This window comes from Leucoraja erinacea, chromosome 25, assembly GCF_028641065.1.
Source record: "Leucoraja erinacea ecotype New England chromosome 25, Leri_hhj_1, whole genome shotgun sequence".
NCBI lineage: Eukaryota > Metazoa > Chordata > Chondrichthyes > Rajiformes > Rajidae > Leucoraja > Leucoraja erinaceus.
In genome coordinates this window covers 15,096,364-15,118,515 of record NC_073401.1, presented here as the reverse complement: position 1 = coordinate 15,118,515, position 22,152 = coordinate 15,096,364, and the positions used below count along the sequence as shown (strand labels likewise).

The following is a 22,152-nucleotide window of genomic DNA, read 5'->3' as shown; positions in this document are numbered from 1 at the left end:
AATCTCCCAAAGTTCAAAAATGTGTTTAGGTGATTGATTTAATGGGATTTTTTCTGAATCTGGTCACGTTTTCACTCAGGTAATTACCTTTCTCTTGACTGACACTGCCTTCCTACATTTATTTTAAAGCGGGGAGGGAGGGGGGGGGGGGGAGGGAGGGGGAGGGGTAGGGGTAGGGGGGGGGGGGGGTTGCAGGCGTACCGGTCCTTTCTGTGTGCAGACAACATGTCCACCGGTTACTTCTATAAGAACCTGGATGGAAGGAAGGAAGCATATGTTGATTGTAGAGACTGGCTTTCCTGATAGCCGATAGCCACTGATTCAGTTCATTCACGTTCTAGAAGAGATAATATGCAAGTTCAGTAGTAAGCATTCAAAAGACTTGGCAATTTCTTATGTCAATCAGGCAGCAATTTAAAAACAATGGTTTCAGCTTGTGGGATTGCCCATGTCGAATGAAAACCATCTCATTGAGCAGCAGTTCAGTGCCATGTTGACACAAAGCTTGATTAAGTCAAGAGTCAAGAATTAGACCCAAGAATCAAGAACCAAGACTCAAGACTCAATACTCAAGACCCACTTAGGCAACTTTTTAGGCGAGTGCAGGAGACTCTGCGCTCGCCACAAGGTCGCCACATGTTCACTGGTGAGTCTCCTTCATGGTCGCGAGGAGTTCCCGCATTCTGGGAACTAGTCGCGACCTCAGTATGGTCGCTGGAAATTTTTCTGCGACCAAAAATTGATTGCCATGGAGATAATTGATAATCCTGTAGTCGTAGGTGCAGTTGAAGTGGAGTCGCCATGTAGTTGCTGGTAGTCGAGGTAGTCGTAGGTAGTTTTAGTTAATCGCCTTTGCTGATCGGTCATTTTCATTGGTGCATTGGGGAAACAAAACGTAAGCAGGAGTTTTCAGAACCAAGGATAACCGACCGGTAATGTTCAATGTCCACCGAACTTCACAGCAGTGTATCTCTGGCTTATTAAAAGATGTCTGGCTTCTTAAAAGTTTGTTTCCGCTCCTTCTCCCCCCATTCCCCCTTCCCCCCACCACCCCCCCCCCCCCCTCCCCCCCTTTCCCCTCCACACCCCCCCCCTCCCCCCCCCCCTACACCCCCCCCCCCCCCCCCCCCATTCCCCTTCCCCCCCCCCCCCCTCTTTTAAAGGACTTATCGTACACTGCTGCCATCTTAATTACAGCACCAACCTTCTTGTTCATTGCGGTGTGTGTCTGTATCACCTTGGTTTTGCACCGTGTGAATTTCAGACAGCGCTCCCCCCGCTTGCCTTTGCGATGTGTTTGTGTTTGTGTTTGTGTGTGTGTGTGTGTGTTCCACTCTGACAGTCGCTGTTCCAGTTCCCGGTTTTTCAGGCGACTGGCGGCAACTTGACAGTCTCCGGCAGTGCACTGAAAAATCGCCCAAGTGGGACAGGCTCATTCGACTTAAGACACAAGACTCAAGACAAGACTCAAAACCCAAGACCCATGTCTCAAGTCCCAAGACTTCAGACAAATGACCTAAGACCCAGGACCCAAGAGTGGTTAATTGTCGTATGCAATTAAATTGTTGACATTGTTCTATTGTTGGTACATTTTACAATGAAACACTCTAGACTTGGCACATCATCTCTGATAGTGTCCATAGCAGGTGTTACAGACCGCATGGGATAACTGCATGTTGCTTTAGATAATGTGGGCATTAATGAAGTAACAGAGAGGGTGCCCATGGGTTTACCTTGCATTGGATGTACATTATGTGGAGCTGTGCCTCATTGTCTTGTGTGATGACCTGCATCATGTGGAGCTGCTGGAAAGCATTCTCATCCACCCGCTCGACGGCACAAATACGCTGCACTGGAATGGAAGATTTCACCTGACGCACAACACACAGACAGGAAACAGAGCAGAGACCTGTGTGAATGCAAGGATCCCAATTCATCAGCTCACACCTAATCCAGGCTGGGAACTGGCATAGTCTCACAAAAACTCAGACATCAGATGAAACAAGTTAGAAAATAATTACGACGAGAGTCACATTGAGTCTCTGGTGTACTGCAGAGTGCTGGAGTAACTCAGTGGGTCAGGAAGCATCTCTGGAGAACAAAGATGGGTGGTGTTTCAGGTCAGAATCCTTCTTCAGACTGAACGGGGGTTGGACAAAGCCTGGCAAGTGATAGATGGATACAGGGATACAGGTGAGGGGGAGCTTTTAGCAGATGGATGGAGTAAGTGACAAAGGAGACAAAAGGGTGGAGAGGAGATGAGATGAGTGAAATGTCGAGCCAGGAGGAGGGATATAGGTGGGGGGGGGGTGGTTTCTGGCCCTGAAGGAAGCAACTCTACCGCTGGGCCAATACTTAAGAGGAATTCCAACCTATTGTTATTTTCAACTGTTATTTACTTCTGCAGATGGATAAATTATGCTATTTTATTTTTAGTTTATCGCTCTGCCAGCTCCAAATTGAAGCGTGATGATACAACTCTGTGCACTTAGCATCGCTGCAGCTGCTTCTGTGTAATTAAACAGCAGTAAGCTATGATGCAATCTAGTAACTCAATTTGGACCAGCACCGTTCAATGGTTTTTACCATTGAGTTGTAAATCTGTAAGTGGAACAGTTTGGATCATTTTATGCATGGAGTGTTCAAAGTGCCCGCCACCCTTTCCTCTGAGTTTAATTTTTAAGTCATCTCCGGGCACTGCGAGATATGTATAGTGTGAGTAATTTGCACCTCATATCCGAGGATGTACTGGCTTTGGAGAAGGTCCAGAGGAGGTTTACGAGAATGACCCCGGGGATGAATGGGTTAATATATGATGAGCATTTGATGGCACTGGGCCCGTACAGGTTGGAGTTTAGGGGATGAAGGGGGACCTCATTGGATCTTACCAAATAGCGATAGGCCTGGATAGAGTGGATGTGGAGAGGATGTTTCCAGTAGTGGGAGAATCTAGGACCAGAGGGCACAGCCTCTGAATAAAAGCACCAGGAGAAAGGAGATGAGGAGGAATTTCCTAGCGAGAGGATGGTGAATCTGTGGCATTTGTTGCCACGGACTACTGTGGCGGCCAAGTCATTGGGTATTTGTAAAGTGAAGATTGATAGGTTTTTAATTAGCAAAGGTGTCAAAGGTTACAGGGAAAAGGCAGGAGAATGGGGTTGAGAGGGAAAGATAGATTAGCCATGATTGAATAGTTGACTAGACTCGATAAGCCAAATGGCCTAATGGCATGGAAACAGGCCCTTTGGCCCTTCGAGTCCGCACTAACCAACAATCACCCCAAACACTACCACTACCCTACACACTAGGGACAATTTGCAATATTTACCTAAGCCAATTAACCTACAAACCTGTACATCTTTAGAATCCGAAGGAAACCAGAGGACTCAGAGAAAACCCACGTGGTCACAGGGAGAACGTACAAACTCCGTACAGACAGCACCCATAATTAGGATCCAACCTGGGTCTTTGGTGGTCTACCTACCGCTGTGCTACCCATGAAATGTGTGAATCACATTTTATTATTGTAACAGCTCTTCCCCTCTTACCTGCCAATCGGAAGACTTGGCATACGATAGGCTTTCACTGCTGAGCCAGAAGTAGCGCTTTTTAAAGGTGAAGCGAGTAACAAGGTTGACATCTTCAGCTTTGCGTTTGTGGAGGTAGCCTTCCTTAATGGTCAGTGATGGGTGGAAGGTCAAGCGTGGCTGCAGGTCTGCAGCTGTGGAGAAACAAGACAGCATGAACTCTGGTTCTCTCTCCCACTTACTCGACAGCCACCTCAGATGAACTTTTAGCATGAGAAATACACGTCCGCTAATTCCAACGTGTGCTTCCTTGCAACTGTGGCATCGATGCACAATGCTGCACAGATATTTCCAGTAAGCATCAAAGTGCAACATTTAGAATTACTACTGTAAAATGGATTGCCCATTGTATGGAGACAGGGCACAATTCAGTTCGAGTTCCACATTCATTCAGGAATCTTTTCAACATCGTTAATGAAGATGCTATCAAGAAGGCGCCCACCCCAGGTGACTGCATGGTAGCCACAGAAGCAGATCTATAAACTCATATTACAATCGCTCCACACTCTTAAATCTCTATTCCTACAGCAACATTTCAATCTATACTGAATGTAAATTAATCGACTGTAACCGTGTATTGTCTTTCTGCTGACTGGTTAGCACGCAACAAAAGCTTTTCATTGTACATCAGTACACGTGACAATAAACTAAACTGAACTGAGATGTACAAAGACTTTGGTCAGGTCACATATGGAGTATTGTGTGCAGTTCTGGTTGCTCTGTTACAGGAAGGATGTGAAGACTTTAGAACGGTTGCAGAAGACGTTTACCAGAATGACGCCTTGGTTACAGGGTATTAGCTACAGGGAGAGGTTGGTCAAATTTGGATTGTTTTCTCTGGACGCCGGAGATTGCGGGCAGACCTGATGGAAGTTTACAAAATCCTGAAAGGCATAGATAAGGTAGACAGTCAGAGTCTTTAAAGGACGTTTAAAGGAGATAGGTTGGGTAAGTCTTTTGCAGAGAGAGTGATCGGCACCTGCAATGGCTGTGAAGATACATCTATCAGGTCTCCCCTCATCAACCAATGCTCCAGAGAAAACGCTCTTCGGAGAAAAAGTCCAACCTCCTGTTAGCTATTACTCTCTAATTCAGGCAGCATTCTGGTAAACTTCTTCTGCACTCTCACAAAGCCTCTACATCCTTCCTGAAGATATATGTATTTAATTCACTTCTCAGAGTGCATGGTAGATTTGAACTAAAGTCTTCAATCGTTAATCAAGAGCTACAGACTAGTAATCTGTTAAAATACCTGCTCTGTTACTACGCATGCACATCTAAGGACATAAATCAGAAATGCACATGTATTTTCTTTCTTTCAATGGAAAGGTTTATGAGGTTGTCGCCAGGACTCAAGGGCCTGAATTAAAGGGAGGGGTTGAGTAGGCTTTCCTATTCTTTGGAGAGCAGGAAGCTGTAAAAATCATCAGGAGAACAAGCAGGGTGTATGCAGTTTTTACCCAGGCTAGGGAACTCAAGGGGAATCAAGAGCCAAAGGTTATGGACAGTGGCGTAGGGTGGGTTTTGAGCGCCCGGAGCAGTTTAAAATATTGCGCCTCCTCATTAGCGGCTAGCCAAGTTTTGCATTTATTTTCTCAACCAAACAAAAAGATGGCGGAGCTGCCTTAGCAGCTGCGGCTCGCCTGCAGTCTGTCTGTTTTTTCTTCTTTTTTTGTGTTGTTCTTTTGTCCTGTTTAGTTGATTTTTGGTTTATTATGTTGTGTATGGGGTGGCGGGGGACACGTTTTTGGTCTCTTCCTTCGGGGGATGCGACTTCTTTTGTCGTATCCCCCGTCTCCGCCTGCGCCGAGGCCTAATGGCGGAGCTGGCGGCAGCGGCAGCGGCGGGCAGCGGACAGCGGCGGTGGCGGCTTTGACAGCGGCAGCGGCCGCCCAGCATCGGAGCTGGGGCAGCGGCGACCAGAACTCGGAGCTGGGGCACGTTCCGGCGGCAGTGGCCACTCGACCTGACATTTTATTACAATAATTCCGGGGGAGGCTGCCAAAGAGGTGGTGCCTTTTGAACAAATTTTTTTGCCATTTTATAAAAAAAATTTATCCAACAATTTTTTTGCGACCCTAAAAATGGGCAACCACCCCTCTGCCCCCCCCCACCCCACCCACGCTACGCCACTGGTTATGGATAGAAGGTGAAAGGGGGAACCGGAGGGGCAACATTTTCACTCTGGGAACAAGCTGCCAGATGAGGTATATGAGGCAGATAAGTAGCATTTAAGAGATATTTGGACAGGCACATGGATAGGAAAGGTTTAGAGGGATATGGAAAAATGTGGGCAGGTAGGACTAGTGTAGATGGGGCATCTTGGTCAACATGGACATTAGGGTAGGGCCTGTCTCCATACAGTACGACTCTATGACTGTGACCAAGTCTCTCGAACCATCAGTAGCAGTCACAAGGTATTGGCACAAGATGTTACGCAATAGCCACCGGAGGGAGTAGTGTTCCACACATTGCAACATTGCACACACATTTTGAACTAAATCAATGCTCTTGTTTTATCCATCCCTCAGGAACAACTATATCAACAGGACAAGTTGTTTGCACAATGGAGGAGAAATATATGGAACGCACTGCTACAAAGGGAACATTGCAAAAAAGTGGAAATAGTCAAAGTCCTCAGATATTTATTCAGCTTTGCCTTTCCAACAATAAGGTGACATAGTTTAACTTAGTTCAGTATAGAGATACAGCATGGACACAGGCCCTTCCGCCCATAGAGTCCGCACAGACCATCGATCACCCATTCCCAACAACTCTATAAAAGTTACATGATAGAATGGTGCCATATGGAACCTCTACATGGCAGCGTTTAATGATCCTCCACAGTTCAATTAACGGCCCAAAGTTAGAGTCGTAAAGACAGAAAAATACCTTTCAGCCCTCCGTAACCATGTTGATAATCAACAACCCATCTGTACTAATCCCTTGTGCCTTACTTTAAAATGATGCTATGTCCATTCTATGCCATAGCAAACATGTTAAATGGACCTTGGAGATGCAAGGCACTGCAGATGCTGCAATCTGGAATAAAACTTAATCTTGAGTGCCGGAGGAACTCAGCAGGTCAGGCAGCATCTGCGGGTGGAATGGACAGATGACATTTTGGGTCAGGACATTTGGACAGGTTCTAGGATATGAAAGGTTTAGAGGAATAGGGGCCAAAGCATCAATGAAACTAGATTGGATTGGGTGCCTTGGTCGGTATGGATGTGTTGGGCTGAAGAGCCTGTTTCAGTGATGTGTGACACTATGAATGGCTTTATGACTGTGAGTGGCTGAACGACTATGACTCTATGTGCCATCAGCACTGCACATAGGTGAGTGACTTCATTACTGTGTGCCAGTACAGTAATCCATACTGACATCAAGGCAGACTGCAGGCATGCATCAAAGCTCAGGAGGCAGAGGGTCACAGCTGGTTTTCATGAGAAATGTAGAACTGCATGGGAATCAACCTCAGCAGCCATTAAATGATAGTGAGGGGGGAAAGATTGAATAGGAATCTGAGCGGCAACTTTTTTCACACAGAGGATGGTGGGGATATGGAACGAACTGCCAGAGGAGGTAGTTGAGGCAGGCACTATAACAACATTTAAAAGACATTTGGACAGGTTCTAGGATAGGAAAGGTTTAGAGGAATAGGGGCCAAAGCATCAATGAAAAACCTGGAGATCTTGGTCGGTATGGACTGTGGGCCCCTGAAGAGCCACCCCTCCCTCCATCCATGGCCTCCCTCACTGTGAGTGAACTGAGGGAAAGTAATTGTGCTTTCATAGGTAAATCACCCAAATCCATACTTATCAAGCACTGCAGGGCATGCATCAAAAACTCACTCCAGAGTCACAGCTGGTTTTCAGGATATCAACTGCATGAAAACCACCTCCCAGCATTAAATGATAGTCTAGGAATGTGTTGCACTTAAATTATTCACTGCAAGCCGGTACTGCAGGAAGCACAGATCAAGTGTTGGGGAGTGCCAGGGCAATAGAAACCTGGAGATATGACCCAAGACTTCCCCCACTTCCCACCCCTCCCTCCATCCATGCCTCCCTCACAGTGAACTGAGGGAAAGTAATTGTGCTTTCAGTAAATCACCCAAAATTTAAGCATCGGGCCAGGAAGACCAGATCACCACGGCAACCTGTATCTCAGCAACAAGCTGTTCTCCGGTGAATGTTATCAGATACCGCCAAAAAGAGGAAAGAATTTGTGGAAGATTTTCACCATGACTGCTTCAAATCTAATTGGCAACATCAAGCTTAAATTTAGTGTGGAAATATCACGAAACCAAAACAGAATGGTAAAAAGGTAAAAAGGCTCAGCAGGTCAGGCAGCAGCTGTGGAGAGAGGAAGAGTTGGGAGAAGGGGAAGGTGGGGGGGGGGTGAAGCAAACAAAAACTGATGGTGGAACTGTATAAAATGGAACTTTATACTTCCCGGAAATGTCACGTAAAGGAGAATGCTGCAAATGTTCCCGATAGTGCCGTCACTGATCATTAACAAACTATCACTCCCACCAATTCTAGGACTTGTAGATTGGAACTTTGATGTGTTACTGGTAGATCTGATTTCCTCAGGATGAACAGATAATCATCTGAAGTGCATCTTTGCATAAAGAAATTAAAGGAATGCAGCTGGACAATTATTTTCGTGACAACATGATGGGTAGGAAAGGCCTAGAGGGATATGGGCCAAATGGGACCAGCTTACGTGGCATTTTGGGCTGAAATGCTTGTGTCCGTGCTGTATGAATCTAAGAGGCGCAGTGTAGACACAGTGGCGCAGCTGTAGAGTTGCTGCCTCACAGTGCCAGAGACCCAGGGTCGATCCTGACTATGGGTGCGTTCTGTGCAGAGTTGTACATTCTCTCTGAGACCACGTGGGTTTTTCCGGATGCTCCAGATTCCTCCCATACCCCGAAGACGTACAGGTTTCTAGGTTAATTGGCTTCTGTAAATTGTAAATTGCCCATAGTATGTAGGATAGTGCTAGTGTATGGGGTGATCGCTGGTCAGCGTGGACTCGGTGGGCCAAAGGGCCAGTTTCCACATTGCATCTCCAGAGACTATTACAAAAAATATTTTCTGTTTCCATTTTATCCCCATTCATTTCTTTCTTACATCTCCTCCAGTCAATTCAGTTTTCCTCGCCTCCTCACTTTCTGTCTTTCAGTCTTAGTCATGGAGATAAATAGCACAGAAACAGGCCCTTCAGCCCAACTGGTCCATTCTCACCAAGCTAATCCCATTTACCTGTACCTAGCCCATATCCCTCTAACCATTTCCTATCCCAGTACCTGTCCAAATGTCTTTTAAATGTTGGTATTGTACTTGCCTCAACTATCCCACCACCGTCTGTGAAAATATTGACCCTCAGGTTCTTTTTCAATCTTGCCCTTCTCACCATAAACCTATGCCTTCTAGTTCTTGACTCTGCTACCCCTGGGGATAAGACTGTACATTCACCCTATCAAGGTAATTCAGGCAAGTACCATATAAACATTTAAAAGCCATTTGGACAGGTGCATAGATAGGAAAGGTGACCATAGGACCATAAGACATAGGAGCAGAATTCGTCCTTTTAGCCCATCAAGACTGCTCTGCCAAAGATCATGGCTGATCTACGTTCTCCAGGAATGCCGCCTGACCTGCCTGTTACTCCAGCATTTTGAGTCCTTTTTCGTTAACCAGCATCTGCAATTCCTTGTTTTTGTATCCTCCCAAATAAAGATGTAGTGATGATCAATATCTACGTAACTATGCATCAGAAGTTCATAAGTCATAGGAGCAGAATTAGGCCATTCAGCCCATCGAGTCTACTCCATCATTCAATCATGGTTGATCAATCTTTCTCGTGCCTTCTCCCCAATAACCCCTGCCACCCTTGCCAATCAAGAATATGTTAATCACTGCCTTAAAAATACCCAATGACTTGGCCTCCGCCACCATCTGTGGCATCGAATCTCAATGGTTGGCGCAATAAAATTCACCTCAAGCTGTGAATTTGAATGAATCGGAATCTGATGACCATCTACATAAGGTGGTCACACACTCCACAACATGATTCTCATTTGATACAAGTAAAATATTACAGATGAAAGCTTCCTGACACAAGATTGCTTGTTTTGTTCAGGAAATAGATTCAAAAGATATTGAACGTGGCACAGGAAGGTTTATTGGAAAACTCGATTAATCATTAAACAATTTCTAACAAATGTTTGTCAGGGATTTATGCTACGTTCAGTTGCAATTTTAGGAAGATTACAATAAGGTGTCATAAAAATCTTTTGACAGGGGAAAGCTTATATTTGGTTTAAAGTGATATCCACTTCCTGAGTTGGGGACATAAAAATACTCAGAGCTAACCAGCTAACCTGAAAACTTTCAAGCAGCATCTGTGGAGGGAATGGACAGACGATGTTTCGGGTCGGGACCCTTCTTCAGACATATCAAGGATGGTGAGCAAAGGACAAACGCTGAAATAGCTCATTTGGTCAAACAGTTTCCTCCATAGATCTCGGTCTATTTTCCTCCACAGTTGTTGCTTGAACTGCCTAGTTCCTCCAGCACTTTGAGTCTTTTTTTGTAAACCAACATCTGCAGTTGCCTGTGTCTCTATCCCATGTCATAATTTGTCACACCAGGTGACAAAAATGTTGTCAAGAGGGCTACTGAGTGCTCTACGCCATGCAGCTTCTCTGCTTTAACATGGCGTGTAGTCTATGGGTTTAAATCAAAATTCTCCCCGTCATCTTTTGCAAAGTAATATTCATTCAATTTCCTTCTCAATCTAAAATTCTTCTAATTTCAATTTCAGGAATAGTGAGCAAAATACTGCATCCCCCGCATATTTCTGTCCATTCCCACTGCAGATGCTAGTTTAGTTTATTGTCACGTGTACCGAGGTACAGTGAAAAGCTTGGTGCTGCATGCTATTCAGTCAGCGGAAAGACTATACATGATTACAATCGACCTGTCCACAGTGTACAGATAGAGGATAAAGGGAATAATTTACACTCCACTAAAGCCCGATTAAAGGTAGATCAATGGCCTCATATGAGGTAGATGGTAGGTCTGGACCGCTCTCTAGTTGTGATATGATGGTTTAGTTGCCTGATTACAGCTGGGAAAATGCTACCTGACCTGCTGACCTGACCCAGCGGGTTATTCTTTTGCTGAAGATTCTAGATTCTATGATCTCTTGTGTCTTTATATCAGGAATAGTTCCTTTCTCTTTAAATTAACACCATTTTATGTTTTGTTTTCCTCTTTACTTAAAGAGCAGACTTATCTCCTCTGAAAGAGCAGAGCCTCCAACAGTGGGGCAACAGCCGAGATATTTGTTTAGTTTAGAGATACTGCACGGAAACAGCTTTGGTCCACCAAGTCTACGCCGACCATCGATCACCCATTCACACTAGTTCTATGTTATCCCACTTTCTTATCCACTACCAAGACACTAGGGGCAATTTACAGAGGTCAATTAACCTACAGACCTGCACGTCTCTGGGATGTGGGAGGAATCCCGCACTGTCACAGGGAGAACATGCAAACTCCACATAGACAGCATCCAAGGACAGGATCAAACCCGGGTCTCTGACTTTGTGAAGCAGTGGTTCTACCAATTGCATCACTGTGCTGCCCGCCCATTTGTACTTCAGTATCCATAGCAGAGGCCATAGGTAAGAGGTGTTACAATAATAAAACGTGATTCACACATTTCATCACTTTCATGGGCGGCACAGTGGTGCAGCAGTAGAGTTGCTGCCTTACAGCACCAAAGACCCGGGTTCGATCCTGACCACGGGTACTCTCTGCACGGACTTTGTACTTTCCCCCTGTGGGTTTTCTCCGGATGGCTCCGGTTTCTTCCCCAACTCCAAAGATGTACAGATTTGCAGATTAATTGGCTTCTGTAAAATTGTAAATTGTCCCTAATGTGTAGGATAGTACTGGTGTACGAGGTGATCGCTGGTCCAGGCTGACTTGGTGGGCCAAAGGGTCTGTTTCCGTGCTCTATCTCCAAAGTCTAATGTGTAAACTCTGAGCCCAGTGTGCTGGGAGCAGACTGGAACACTGGACTGTGCCTGCCTTGTAAGAAGGTAATCATATTATGGAGCATGTAATTGAATCTAAGATACACCATATTGTCTTAATTTAGGGAAACAGAAGTCTCACCATTTTCATTATCGATGTCTATGAGTTTATCAAGGAAGTCCTTCACACAGCTAACGCTCTGCAGAATGAATGGATGGAGGGGGGTCATCCAGATCTCCTTCCCATACCCCAGCTGCAGCCCCAGGTTACCGATACTCTGAACAGCCTGAAAGAGAACATACAAACAGACCCATTACTGTCCCAAAGCCATTTGCTTATCCACGCCTCTGATTGAATTGATTTCAAATTTATAGACCATACACTGTGACTGAAAGGCATAGAATGATGACATAAGGAAATGCAGATGCTGTATTTAGAAAGAAAGACACAAAGTGCTGGAGTAACTGGCAGCATCTCTGGAGAACATGGATAGGTGACTCTGGCTTCTCCGCTGAGTTACTCCAGCACGTTGTGTCCTTTTGTGTATTAACCAGCATCTACTGTTCTTTGTTTCCACAATCAATCGGAAGAAGGATCGCAAACTGAATCGTCACTTACCTACAGATGATGCCCGACTGCATTACTGCAGTGCTTTGTGTTTTACCCTTTCACATCTGGGCTAATCTACCCTACCTCCAGTAGGCCCTACTTTCATTCCATTACTGTATTAATCAGACGGAACCAAATCAGCTTGAACCTGTTCACAAGAGAACTTGAAAATAACTTTTTATATTGTGAGATAGCTGTCCATCATCTCTGCATTCTCAATAGTCTCAAACATTTCCAATAGGGCTTCTTTCCAATGCCACCACCATCATCTTAGAGTGATAGAGATGTACAACACACAAACAGACCCTTTGGCCCACTTTGTCCCTGCCAACCAAGTCAGCTTACTGGGCAAGTCCCATTTGTCCGCATTTGTCCCATAGCCTTCAAAACGCTTCCTATCATAATACAAGATACAAGATACATTTATTTGTCACATGTGCCAGTTGGCACAGTGAAATGTGATCACCTTACAGCCAGACAATAAAATAAAGAACACAACACACACGATATCTGTCCCAATGCCTTTAAATGTGGAGAATTAATGGCGGAATGTCACCATGTAGGTGATAATTGACTTCATATCATCTTATCGCTGAAATTACAATGGAAACGTTAATGAATAATGAATAAAATGTTGACATGAGGTATTTACACAGGAAAAATAAATTCATTTTGGTGCTGAACCCTTTAACTGAAGATCGACAGCTGGGACGGAGTTATCTTTCTGCATTCTTTATGCCTGCACCGTGTGTAATACTAGAATGCCACTGAGTGGATGGTGACTGCTTCCCAACTGACATTTCTTTGTAGCCAGGAAACAAATACATGTAGTTTGAATGAAGAATAGAAATATTGCAATAGTGGGCCTGGCAAAATCTCTGACCTGAAGCCAAGTATATCAAAGTTAATTAAATAAAAGCACGAGAAATAGAATATTCTCAGGGCCGTCCTGTACTAATTCTTTAGACCACAATGAAATCCCACACCCTTGGCTTCTAATATTAACAGACTCCCAGGTATCACCTTCCGAGTGTACCAGAGTGGCACAGTAGCACAGTGGTAGAGTTGCTGCCTTACAGTGCAGAGACCCGGATTCGATCCTAGCTACGGGTGCTGTCTATAACGAGTTGTACATTCTCCCTGTGACCACGTGGATTTTCTCCGGGTGCTCCGGTTTTCTCCCACATTCCAACGATGTGCAGGTTTGTAGGTTAATTAACTTCTGCAAATTGCTCCTAGTGTGTTGGACATAGAACTAGTGTACAGCTGATCGTGGTCAGTGCGGACTCAGTGGGCTGAAGGGCCTGTTCCCATGCTGTATCCCTGAAATGTACAGTGGAGGGAAAGTCCTATCAAATGATTAATGAAATTACGATGATGGATCTGTTGGAATGCAAATTGGAAATGTGAAAATTGATCATTGGAAATTGACACTGTTTGAAACTGACACCAGGAGCGTTGATGCTCCAACAGGAGTTGGTTCTGATCTCTCCTACATGCTGAAGGCCACACTGTGAACAACAGGGGCTGTAAATGTACCAGATCATTCCCATCCAGGGTATCCTTACTCACACCATCACCAATCCAATTTCCTATGGTGTTCTTTAGCACATTCCTCTGCTGTTGGACCAGATGGAACATAGGAAAGCCTAGGAACTGCAGATGCTGGTTTACCATAAAAAAGACCAAAGAGCTGGAGTAATTCAATGTGTCAGGCAGCATCTCTGGAGAACATGGATAGGTGATGATTTTGGGTTGGGTTGCCTCTTCAGATTGATTGTAGTAGGGGGGCGTAGGCTGGAAAAGAGATGGGAGTGGGACCAGGCATGGGGAGTGACAGGTGGATACATAGTCCTTCCCCTGGCAACACATTTCCCGCCTCTTCCATCTTTATCTCCTTATCTCACACTTTTTGTCACACAGGAACTGTGTGAATGGGTGATCAATGATCGGCAGGGGCTCAGTGGGCCCAAGGCCTATTACTATGCTGTATCTCTAATCTAAACTCCTTAAGATTTATATGGTAGACTGCTCAAACAGTATGGTCACATGATCATCAATAACATATACACCTTTGCATATAGAGGTCCACCACTGATTTTTTGGCAACTTTAATCCAGACAAATTTACAAGAGTGCACTTGAAATCTCCCCCCGGAAGCACCCCCACAAATGTGGCACCTAGGCCAGATGAGGAGGCCGATCTCGACCTCATCGAGACATCTGTGCCGATCGATGGGTCGAAATTTCCCCCAGCGGCCTGGCCTTTGGCCTGGCCAGAGCTGGCAGATCCGTTCCCATAGCCAACTTCCAACGCTGACTTTGTGGGCCGGTATCTCATCTCCCTCCCAAGGTTGTGACCTTTGTCAGTCCGGCAAAATGGATATTTCAGCAAGGCTCTTTCTGGAGCCAAAGGTGCCTGAAAATCAGCGGTGGACCAGCATCCGATTCTCTGCGTTGGACAGATGAGAAATAGGAGGAAAATAATTACCTTTGCTAAAAGTAGCAGAGTTCTCCCTGTCCTCGTATCAGCGTGATGATCTCGGAGTTTGAAGAGTTTTGGAGTTAAAATAGCTGGAGCAAAGAACCTCAGGAACAGGAAACCACTGATAGCCAAGTACTTTACATCCTGGAAGGAAAATTACAAAGATATATATATGAGCCTCACAGTCAGAGACCCGAACAGAAGCCCATTCCCTGCTGCATTAACCAGACCCTGGGTTAACATCTGATCTCACTTGACCGGGCACCGCTACAAGAGGCCGAGAACATGGACCAGACGAAGCACGCAACGATGGAGCAGCAGCGGAGGACACCACAGCCACACTTGGCCAGGCCGACCCTGCCAAGTCACCATGACAACGGGCCTTCATGTTCAGGTCAAGAACCCTGAAAATACAACAACTGGGACTTGAAAATAGCGCCAAATTGGCGACTCTGTATACTGTCTCAGTGTACTACACTTGTAGAGTATCTGAGATGATTATCTAAGTATGTATCTGAGATGTATCTAAGTGCTTATATATAGTGATACTTGTACTGAACTGAATAAAAAAATAAATTTCACTGTACCTTGGTACATGTGACAAATAAAGTGCCATAGTACCATTGATTACCTTCCCAGGAGTTAATTCTATTGTGCTTCAGGGGATCTGTGTTGCTTAGTGTTACTGATAATGATGTGTGCAGCCCACCACAATGAGGAACACAGCAAAACAATAATTAAAAGATACAATTTCAAAAATATTGAATGGGTTTGATAAACCGAGATGTCATACATAAAACTTTGGAAAAAAAAGTAATTGTTTTTCTAAATGGGGAAAATGAAATAATTATTCTGACAGAATATGTCAGTTACAAAATGTATTATTCTGGGTCAGAGCAACATTTAGTATTAATACTTTCCTGGTATGCCATTAAAAATTAAGTTATATTTCATTCAACGATATACAACTTTGAAAGAATTCTTGCTGGAGTTTATAGAGCTTCAAAGATTTTAAAAGGGCTTTTCAGAGACGTGGGACAGGGTTTCCCTGAGAGGAGTTTCTGATTTGGTGCCGTTAATGATGTATCTCTAGTCCCCAGAAATTAGAGTCATAGAGTCATCCAGCACGTAAGCAGGACCTTCAGCCTAACTTGCCCATGTCACTGAACATTCCCTATCTACACTAATCCCACCTGCCTGCATTTGGCCCAAATCCCTCTAAATCCCTCCTATCCATATACCTGTCCAATTATAGTACCTGCCTCCTCTGCCAGCTCGTTCCATACACCTTTCAGATTCTTATTAAATATTTCTCCTTACACTTAAATTTCACAAATTAAGAACAGTGAACCATTCACCATTGTTTCATTTGTAAATTTTCGGTCAATGTATTTTTTTCAGAAGGACATTATATTTTGATGCAGCACTTATGATTGATCAAACCACATTCACCTTGGTACACAAGTGTACCTGCACATTGCCATTATGCTTCATTTTTACCTTGTTACGCAAAACAAGTTAAGATGACTACCCAGAATAAGACTGCTTGGCCTATTGCCTTTGAAATAGCTGGTCAATTCAGTTTAGTTTAGTTTAGTAATACAGTCTGGAAATAGGCCCATTGGCCCACCAACCAGCGATCACCCATACACTAGTTCTATCCTACATGCAAGAGGCAATTTACAGGGTTCAATTAACTTACAAACCTGTACGTCTTTGGAATGTGGGAGGAAACCGGAGCACCCGAAGAAAACCCACGCAGCTACAGGGGGATCGTACAAACTACGTACAGATATCACCCGTAGTAAGGATTAAAACAGGCCGCAACTCGGCAGCAGCTCTAACCCTGCGCCACTTTGCCATGCTGAATTATGTTCAAACTATTTCCTAGAGAGACGCTGGCATTGTCAAACTCTATCTATGTTCTCCAATGATGCTGCCTGTCCTGCTGAGTTACTCCAGCACTTTGTGTCTTTTTTTTTTGCAAACCTGCATTTGCAGGCCCAGTATCTACATTTGGACTGCTCCACTGCAAAATTGCAAGATATTACTATTTTGAAGTTCTCCTCCTCTCCCCCATGGGAGTTCCATGATAACCTCTCTCACTGCTCACCCTCTTCTGCTCTACAAACCATTCCATCACCAACCAGAGAGCTGTCCTGACCTCCCATCTACCACGCTACCTCAGACCTCAGACTACCTTGAATTGGCCTTCACTGGACTTCATCTTGCACTGGTCATTATTCCCTTTATCCTGTATATGGACACTGTGGACAGCTTGATTGTAATCCCGCTGATTGGATAGCATGCAACAAAAAAGCTTTCCACTGTACACGTGACAATAAACTATACAAAACCAAAACATTTTGGACTCAGATTCGCTACAACAGCCATGTGTATTTTTTTTATCTCTGCCCCTTGTCCGACCATCTGCCTATTAAGAGCACCACCTTGCCGGTGTTCACCTGCCACGTTTTGTTCTGCTCTTCCTCTCTTCCAGCTTTCACCCCCCCCAACAATCAGTCTACAGAAGGGTACCAACCCCGAAGCGTCACTGATCCACATTCTCCAGAGATGCTGCCTGACCCGCTGAGTTACTCCAGCACTTTGTGTCTTTTTCTGTCAAACCTGCCGGCTTCCCTTTCCCCTGCACACGTCTCATTACATGAATCAAGAGTCAAGAGTGTTTTATTGTCCTGTGTCCCAGATAGAACAATGACATTCTTACTTGCTGCAGCACAACAGAATATGTAAACATAGTACATTGTAAACAATATGATAAACGAGAAGAAAAAAAACTTCACTGTGTATATATACACACATACTCACAAGTACATACACACACACACATATATATGTATATATATATATATACAGTGCATTCAGAAAGTATTCAGACCTCTTCACTTTTTCCACATTTTGTTACGTTACAGCCTTATTTTAAAATGGATTAAATTCATTTTTTTATCATCAATCTACACACAATACCCCAGAACAAAGAAGTGAAAACAGGTGTTTAGAAATGTTTGCAATTAAAAAGAAATGACTGAAATGTCACATTTACATAAGTATTCAGACCCTTTGCTATGGCACTCAAAATTGAGCTTGGGTGCATCCTGTTTGCATTGATTATCGTTGAGATGTTTCTACAACTTGATTGGGGTCCACCAGTGGTAAATTATTGTACATGATTTGGAAAGGCACACATCTTTCTATAGAAAGTCCCACAGTTGACAGTGCATGTCAGAGCAAAAACCAAGCCATGAAGACGAAGGAATTGTCCGTGGACCTCCAAGACAGGATTGTGTCGAGACACAGATCTGGGGAAAGGTATAAAACATTAGCCGCGGCTGCGAGTTGGGGGCTATACGTGAGTGGATAGAGCAGAGGATATGGTGAAAGGAGTGAATGAATAATATTAATATAATATCAATGGGGTGGGTGGTTGGTGTGTGTGTGTGTGGGGGGGGGGGGGTTGGTTAATGTGTGTATGAGGGGTTGGTAGTGTGTGTTTGACGCCGTAGGCTGCCCCCTCCCTCCGCGTTGAGGGGACGGGACCCAACGGGTCCCACTTGGTCTAGTATATATATCACGCACACATATTCAAACAACAAGAATCAAAGGGATGCAAAGACAACACAGGCTGCCACTCCGTGCGTGACACAACATCACACTGTGACAATAAGGAGCCCCAGCAATATTTCAACATGAAAGCAGGCGTGAAAAAAATCTTCCAGCTTTTATAAAATGTACTTTCAATTCCCTTGAGTTTGGTAGCTCAGAACATGTATTATTCAGCAACAGAAACACAATGTTTATGAAGTTATGTTCTCAGTTGCTTGTGACAGTGAAGCTGGCTTTGGTACCCACTGGGTAATCTGAACATCGCTTCAGCGGTGACTACAGATATATTTGTAACAATGACTCATTCAGAAGTGTCAAAACCAAAATAATAATTTTAATTTAATGCTGCAAGAACTTTGTTTCAAGTATACATCTCTCAGAAAGGCGTTATTTAGCATTATTATTATTATTCAAACTCACTGGTGTTACAGGTTAACAGTGGTGCAGCTGGTAGAGCTGCTGCCTCTCAACACCGAGATGCCGAATTAAGAGTACATATTATCATATGTCCCAAAACGGCCGAGATCAGGATCGATCACGGATCTCTAGTGCTTGTGAGAATTTCATTGTGCCGTTTTGGGACATATGATAATATGTACTCTTAATTCTATGTGTGTCTGTGCAGAATTTGCACGTTCTCCCTGAGTTTCCTCCGGGTGCTGCGTTTTCCACCCACATAGCAAAGACGTGCATGTTTGTAGGTTAATTGGCCTCTGTAAATTGCCTTTAGGAGGTGGATGAAAAAATGGGATAGCTAGTGTGAATGGGTGATCGATGGTTGGCGTGGACTCAGTGTGCCAAAGGTCAGATTCCCTGCTGTATCTTTCAATCAATTCAATGGACTGATATTGACCCCGCAGCTCTTCCAGGTGAGACTGAGGTTCATGTGTACTTTCTTCTGCAACTGCGCTGCTGGTATATCGATGTGACAGCAGAGAGAGAGGCATTGTGGCAAAAATGGGTAGAGGTTAGATGGTGTGGAATAGGGTTCATAATATAAAACTCAGGCTTGGTTCAGGGAAGATGTTAAGGTTGATCTCATTTTGATCAAATAGAAAATAATATGTAAAGTTAATCACAAAGAACTCAGTGGACAGACTATTTTTCGGTTCAGGACCTTTCTTCAGACTGATTGTCCGCACTTAAAAATAGCGGAGTCATGGGATATGGGGAAACATAAAAATTAGGTGCAGGAGTAGGCCATTCGGCCCTTCGAGCCTGCACCGCCATTCAATATGATCATGGCTGATCATCCAACTCAGTATCCTGTACCTGCCTTCTCTCCATACCCCCTGATCCCTTTAGCCACAAGGGCCACATCTAATTCCCTCTTAAATATAGCCAATGAACTGGCCTCAACTACTTTCTGTGGCAGCGAATTCCAGAGAAGGCAGGAACGGGGTACTGATTGGGGATGATCAGACATGATCACATTGAATGGCGGTGCTGGCTCGAAGGGCCAAATGGCCTACTCATGCATCTACTGCTTATTGATTGGTGGAGAGTTTCAATCAAGAGTTTATTGAATTTTGGTGAAGTTTTAATTTCTAATTACTTTGAAGAAACCATGGAATCATCACACGGCTTTAGATGGGAAAGGGAGCAGAAGAGATTCACCAGGACATTACCTGATCTTGTTGACTTGAGTTATGGGGAGAGGTAGGACAGACTGGGACTTTGGGGCTTAGGAGGCTGAGGGGTGAACTTATTGAGGGGCACGGATAAAGTCAACACACAGACCTTTTCCACAGGGTGGAGGATTCTGGAACCAGAGGGCAGAGGCTTAAGGTGAGAGTGGACAGATTTAAGGAGCTTCTCAGGGGGAATATTTACACTTGGAAGGTAGGCCAGACCTAGAACAATCTGCCAGAGGAAGCTATCTGACTTTTAAAAGACATTTAAATCCACAGATATGTGGATTGAAAGGATTTGGTAGAGTACATGGAGTAACACAATATACCATCTTGTTTTGCATGGGCTAAGTGGGTCAAAGGGCCAGTCTTTGTGGTTTCTGAGCTCTCCTCCTGGTTTCTCCCTCACTGGGATCTCCTTGTTCTAATTTATGGCCCATTGGGGTGATCTGGTTGCCCAATTACCTATTCACTCCCATCATTGTTTAATTATTAATATCTCACTCTGTCTAAATGTCCAAGTACCCTCTTGCTGTGATTTCCACTAGGTCTAATTATCTCTTTGCTGGAGCTTCCTTGAGGTCTAATTACATCCTTGCTGGGACTTACCTCATTCTCGGCTTCGGGAAACTGCTCTGCCACTCGTTTGTGCAGTTGTTTGAACGCAACTCTCATCACGGCTGGGCATTGTTCCACAGAACTCACAATGGCATCTATCACATCACTCAGGTATGACTTTAACATCTCCTGGCTCCATTCTCTCACGTTGGCTTCTGAATGGCCCCCTTTGAAATAGATTCTCCTTCCAGATCAACAAAAATATTAGTCATCGTAGGTACCTTCCATTTATCCCCCTCCTGTAAAGAGCTCAAACTCACACAGGTTGAAACACAAGCATCTTTATTGTTCAGGTCACTAACTACATAGCAGGTCAGCACACGTTCACACTGCTACTCTAACTGGTAGACAGTGGGTAGGATCTTACACTATGAATGTTATAATTAGGCGGGGTTATAAATACTAAACATTCGAATTGGCTAACATGCTATAGCCAATCCACACCTCCTTTCATCGTGTTGTTTAGTGGTCTATTGGAAACGTTAATTTCATTGGAGAAATGTTTTCCAGAGACCTGGATTTGATCCTGACGTTGGGTGCTGTCTGTGTGGAGTTTGCACGTTCTCCCTGTGACAGCATGGGTATCGTCTGGGTGATCCGGTTTCCTCCCACATCCCAAAGACATGCAGGTTTGTAGGTTAATTGGCCACTGTAAATTGCCCCTAATGTGTAGAGAGCGATGAGAAAATGGGACAACAGAGAACTAGTGTGAAGAGTTCATCAATGGTCAGACTGGACTCAACAGACTGAAGAGCCTGTTTCCATGCTGTATCTCTAAACTAAACTGAGAACGCTGAAAATTAAGTTTAGAATCTACGCAGGAAAATCTCACAATTATTATTTAACTCTGAGAAATGCCTGTGTTGTGCATTAACAAATAAGGCAAGCCAGATTTAATAATTAGCTAGGTTTTGAAGGCATATGCAATAAAGTAATGAAAAGGCTGTATGTTACACGCAGACCTCTGGAGCACAGTTATTTCTGCTGTTTTTACTGCAGTAAAGTTAACCAATAAAACGTGTATGGGAGGATAATCTATTTGAAGAAATAGAGGGATTGATTAAATGAGAAAGGAACTATATTTGATTTAGATTAAGGAATACCTCCTTCCTACTTGAATAAGTATTATGCGGCATCAAACATAAGACAGTATGTCCAGGCCAGGCCGACACCTACGACACCAATCCAGTGGAGATGCCAGAACAATGGGCTTTTAAGACCAAGATAAGACCTAGATACTGGGAGAAGGTACTAAATCGGGAAAAGGCGTTTTACAAGATTATTTGGCAAGAGGTAGGAGACGGGTAAATTAGGAGCAAAATTAGACTATTTTAAATAACTTTGGTTGATCTTACGGCCAGAGGGCATAGCCTCAGAATAAAAGGATTTGCCTTTAGAAAGGAGATAAGGAAGAATTTCTTTATTCGGAGGATGGCAAATCTGAGGAATTCATTGCCACATACAGCTGTGGAGGCCAAGTCATTGGATATTTTTTAAAGCAGAGATTGACAGATTTTTGATTAGTAAGGGACTCAAGGGTTA

General features: G+C 44.1%; 1 protein-coding gene across 1 annotated transcript in view; it reads right to left on the bottom strand.

The window, feature by feature from the left end:
- The window catches only part of LOC129709443 (rasGAP-activating-like protein 1), a 125,773-nt gene that overhangs the window by 7,115 nt on the left and 96,506 nt on the right, over positions 1-22,152 (bottom strand). Inside the window, exons 14-19 of the mRNA XM_055655845.1 lie at positions 20,602-20,794; positions 14,744-14,881; positions 11,786-11,930; positions 3,549-3,721; positions 1,734-1,871; positions 202-337 (exon numbers count right to left, since the gene is read on the bottom strand). Coding sequence (XP_055511820.1) covers positions 202-337; positions 1,734-1,871; positions 3,549-3,721; positions 11,786-11,930; positions 14,744-14,881; positions 20,602-20,794 — 923 coding nt within the window. The remainder of the gene's footprint in view (positions 1-201; positions 338-1,733; positions 1,872-3,548; positions 3,722-11,785; positions 11,931-14,743; positions 14,882-20,601; positions 20,795-22,152) is intronic.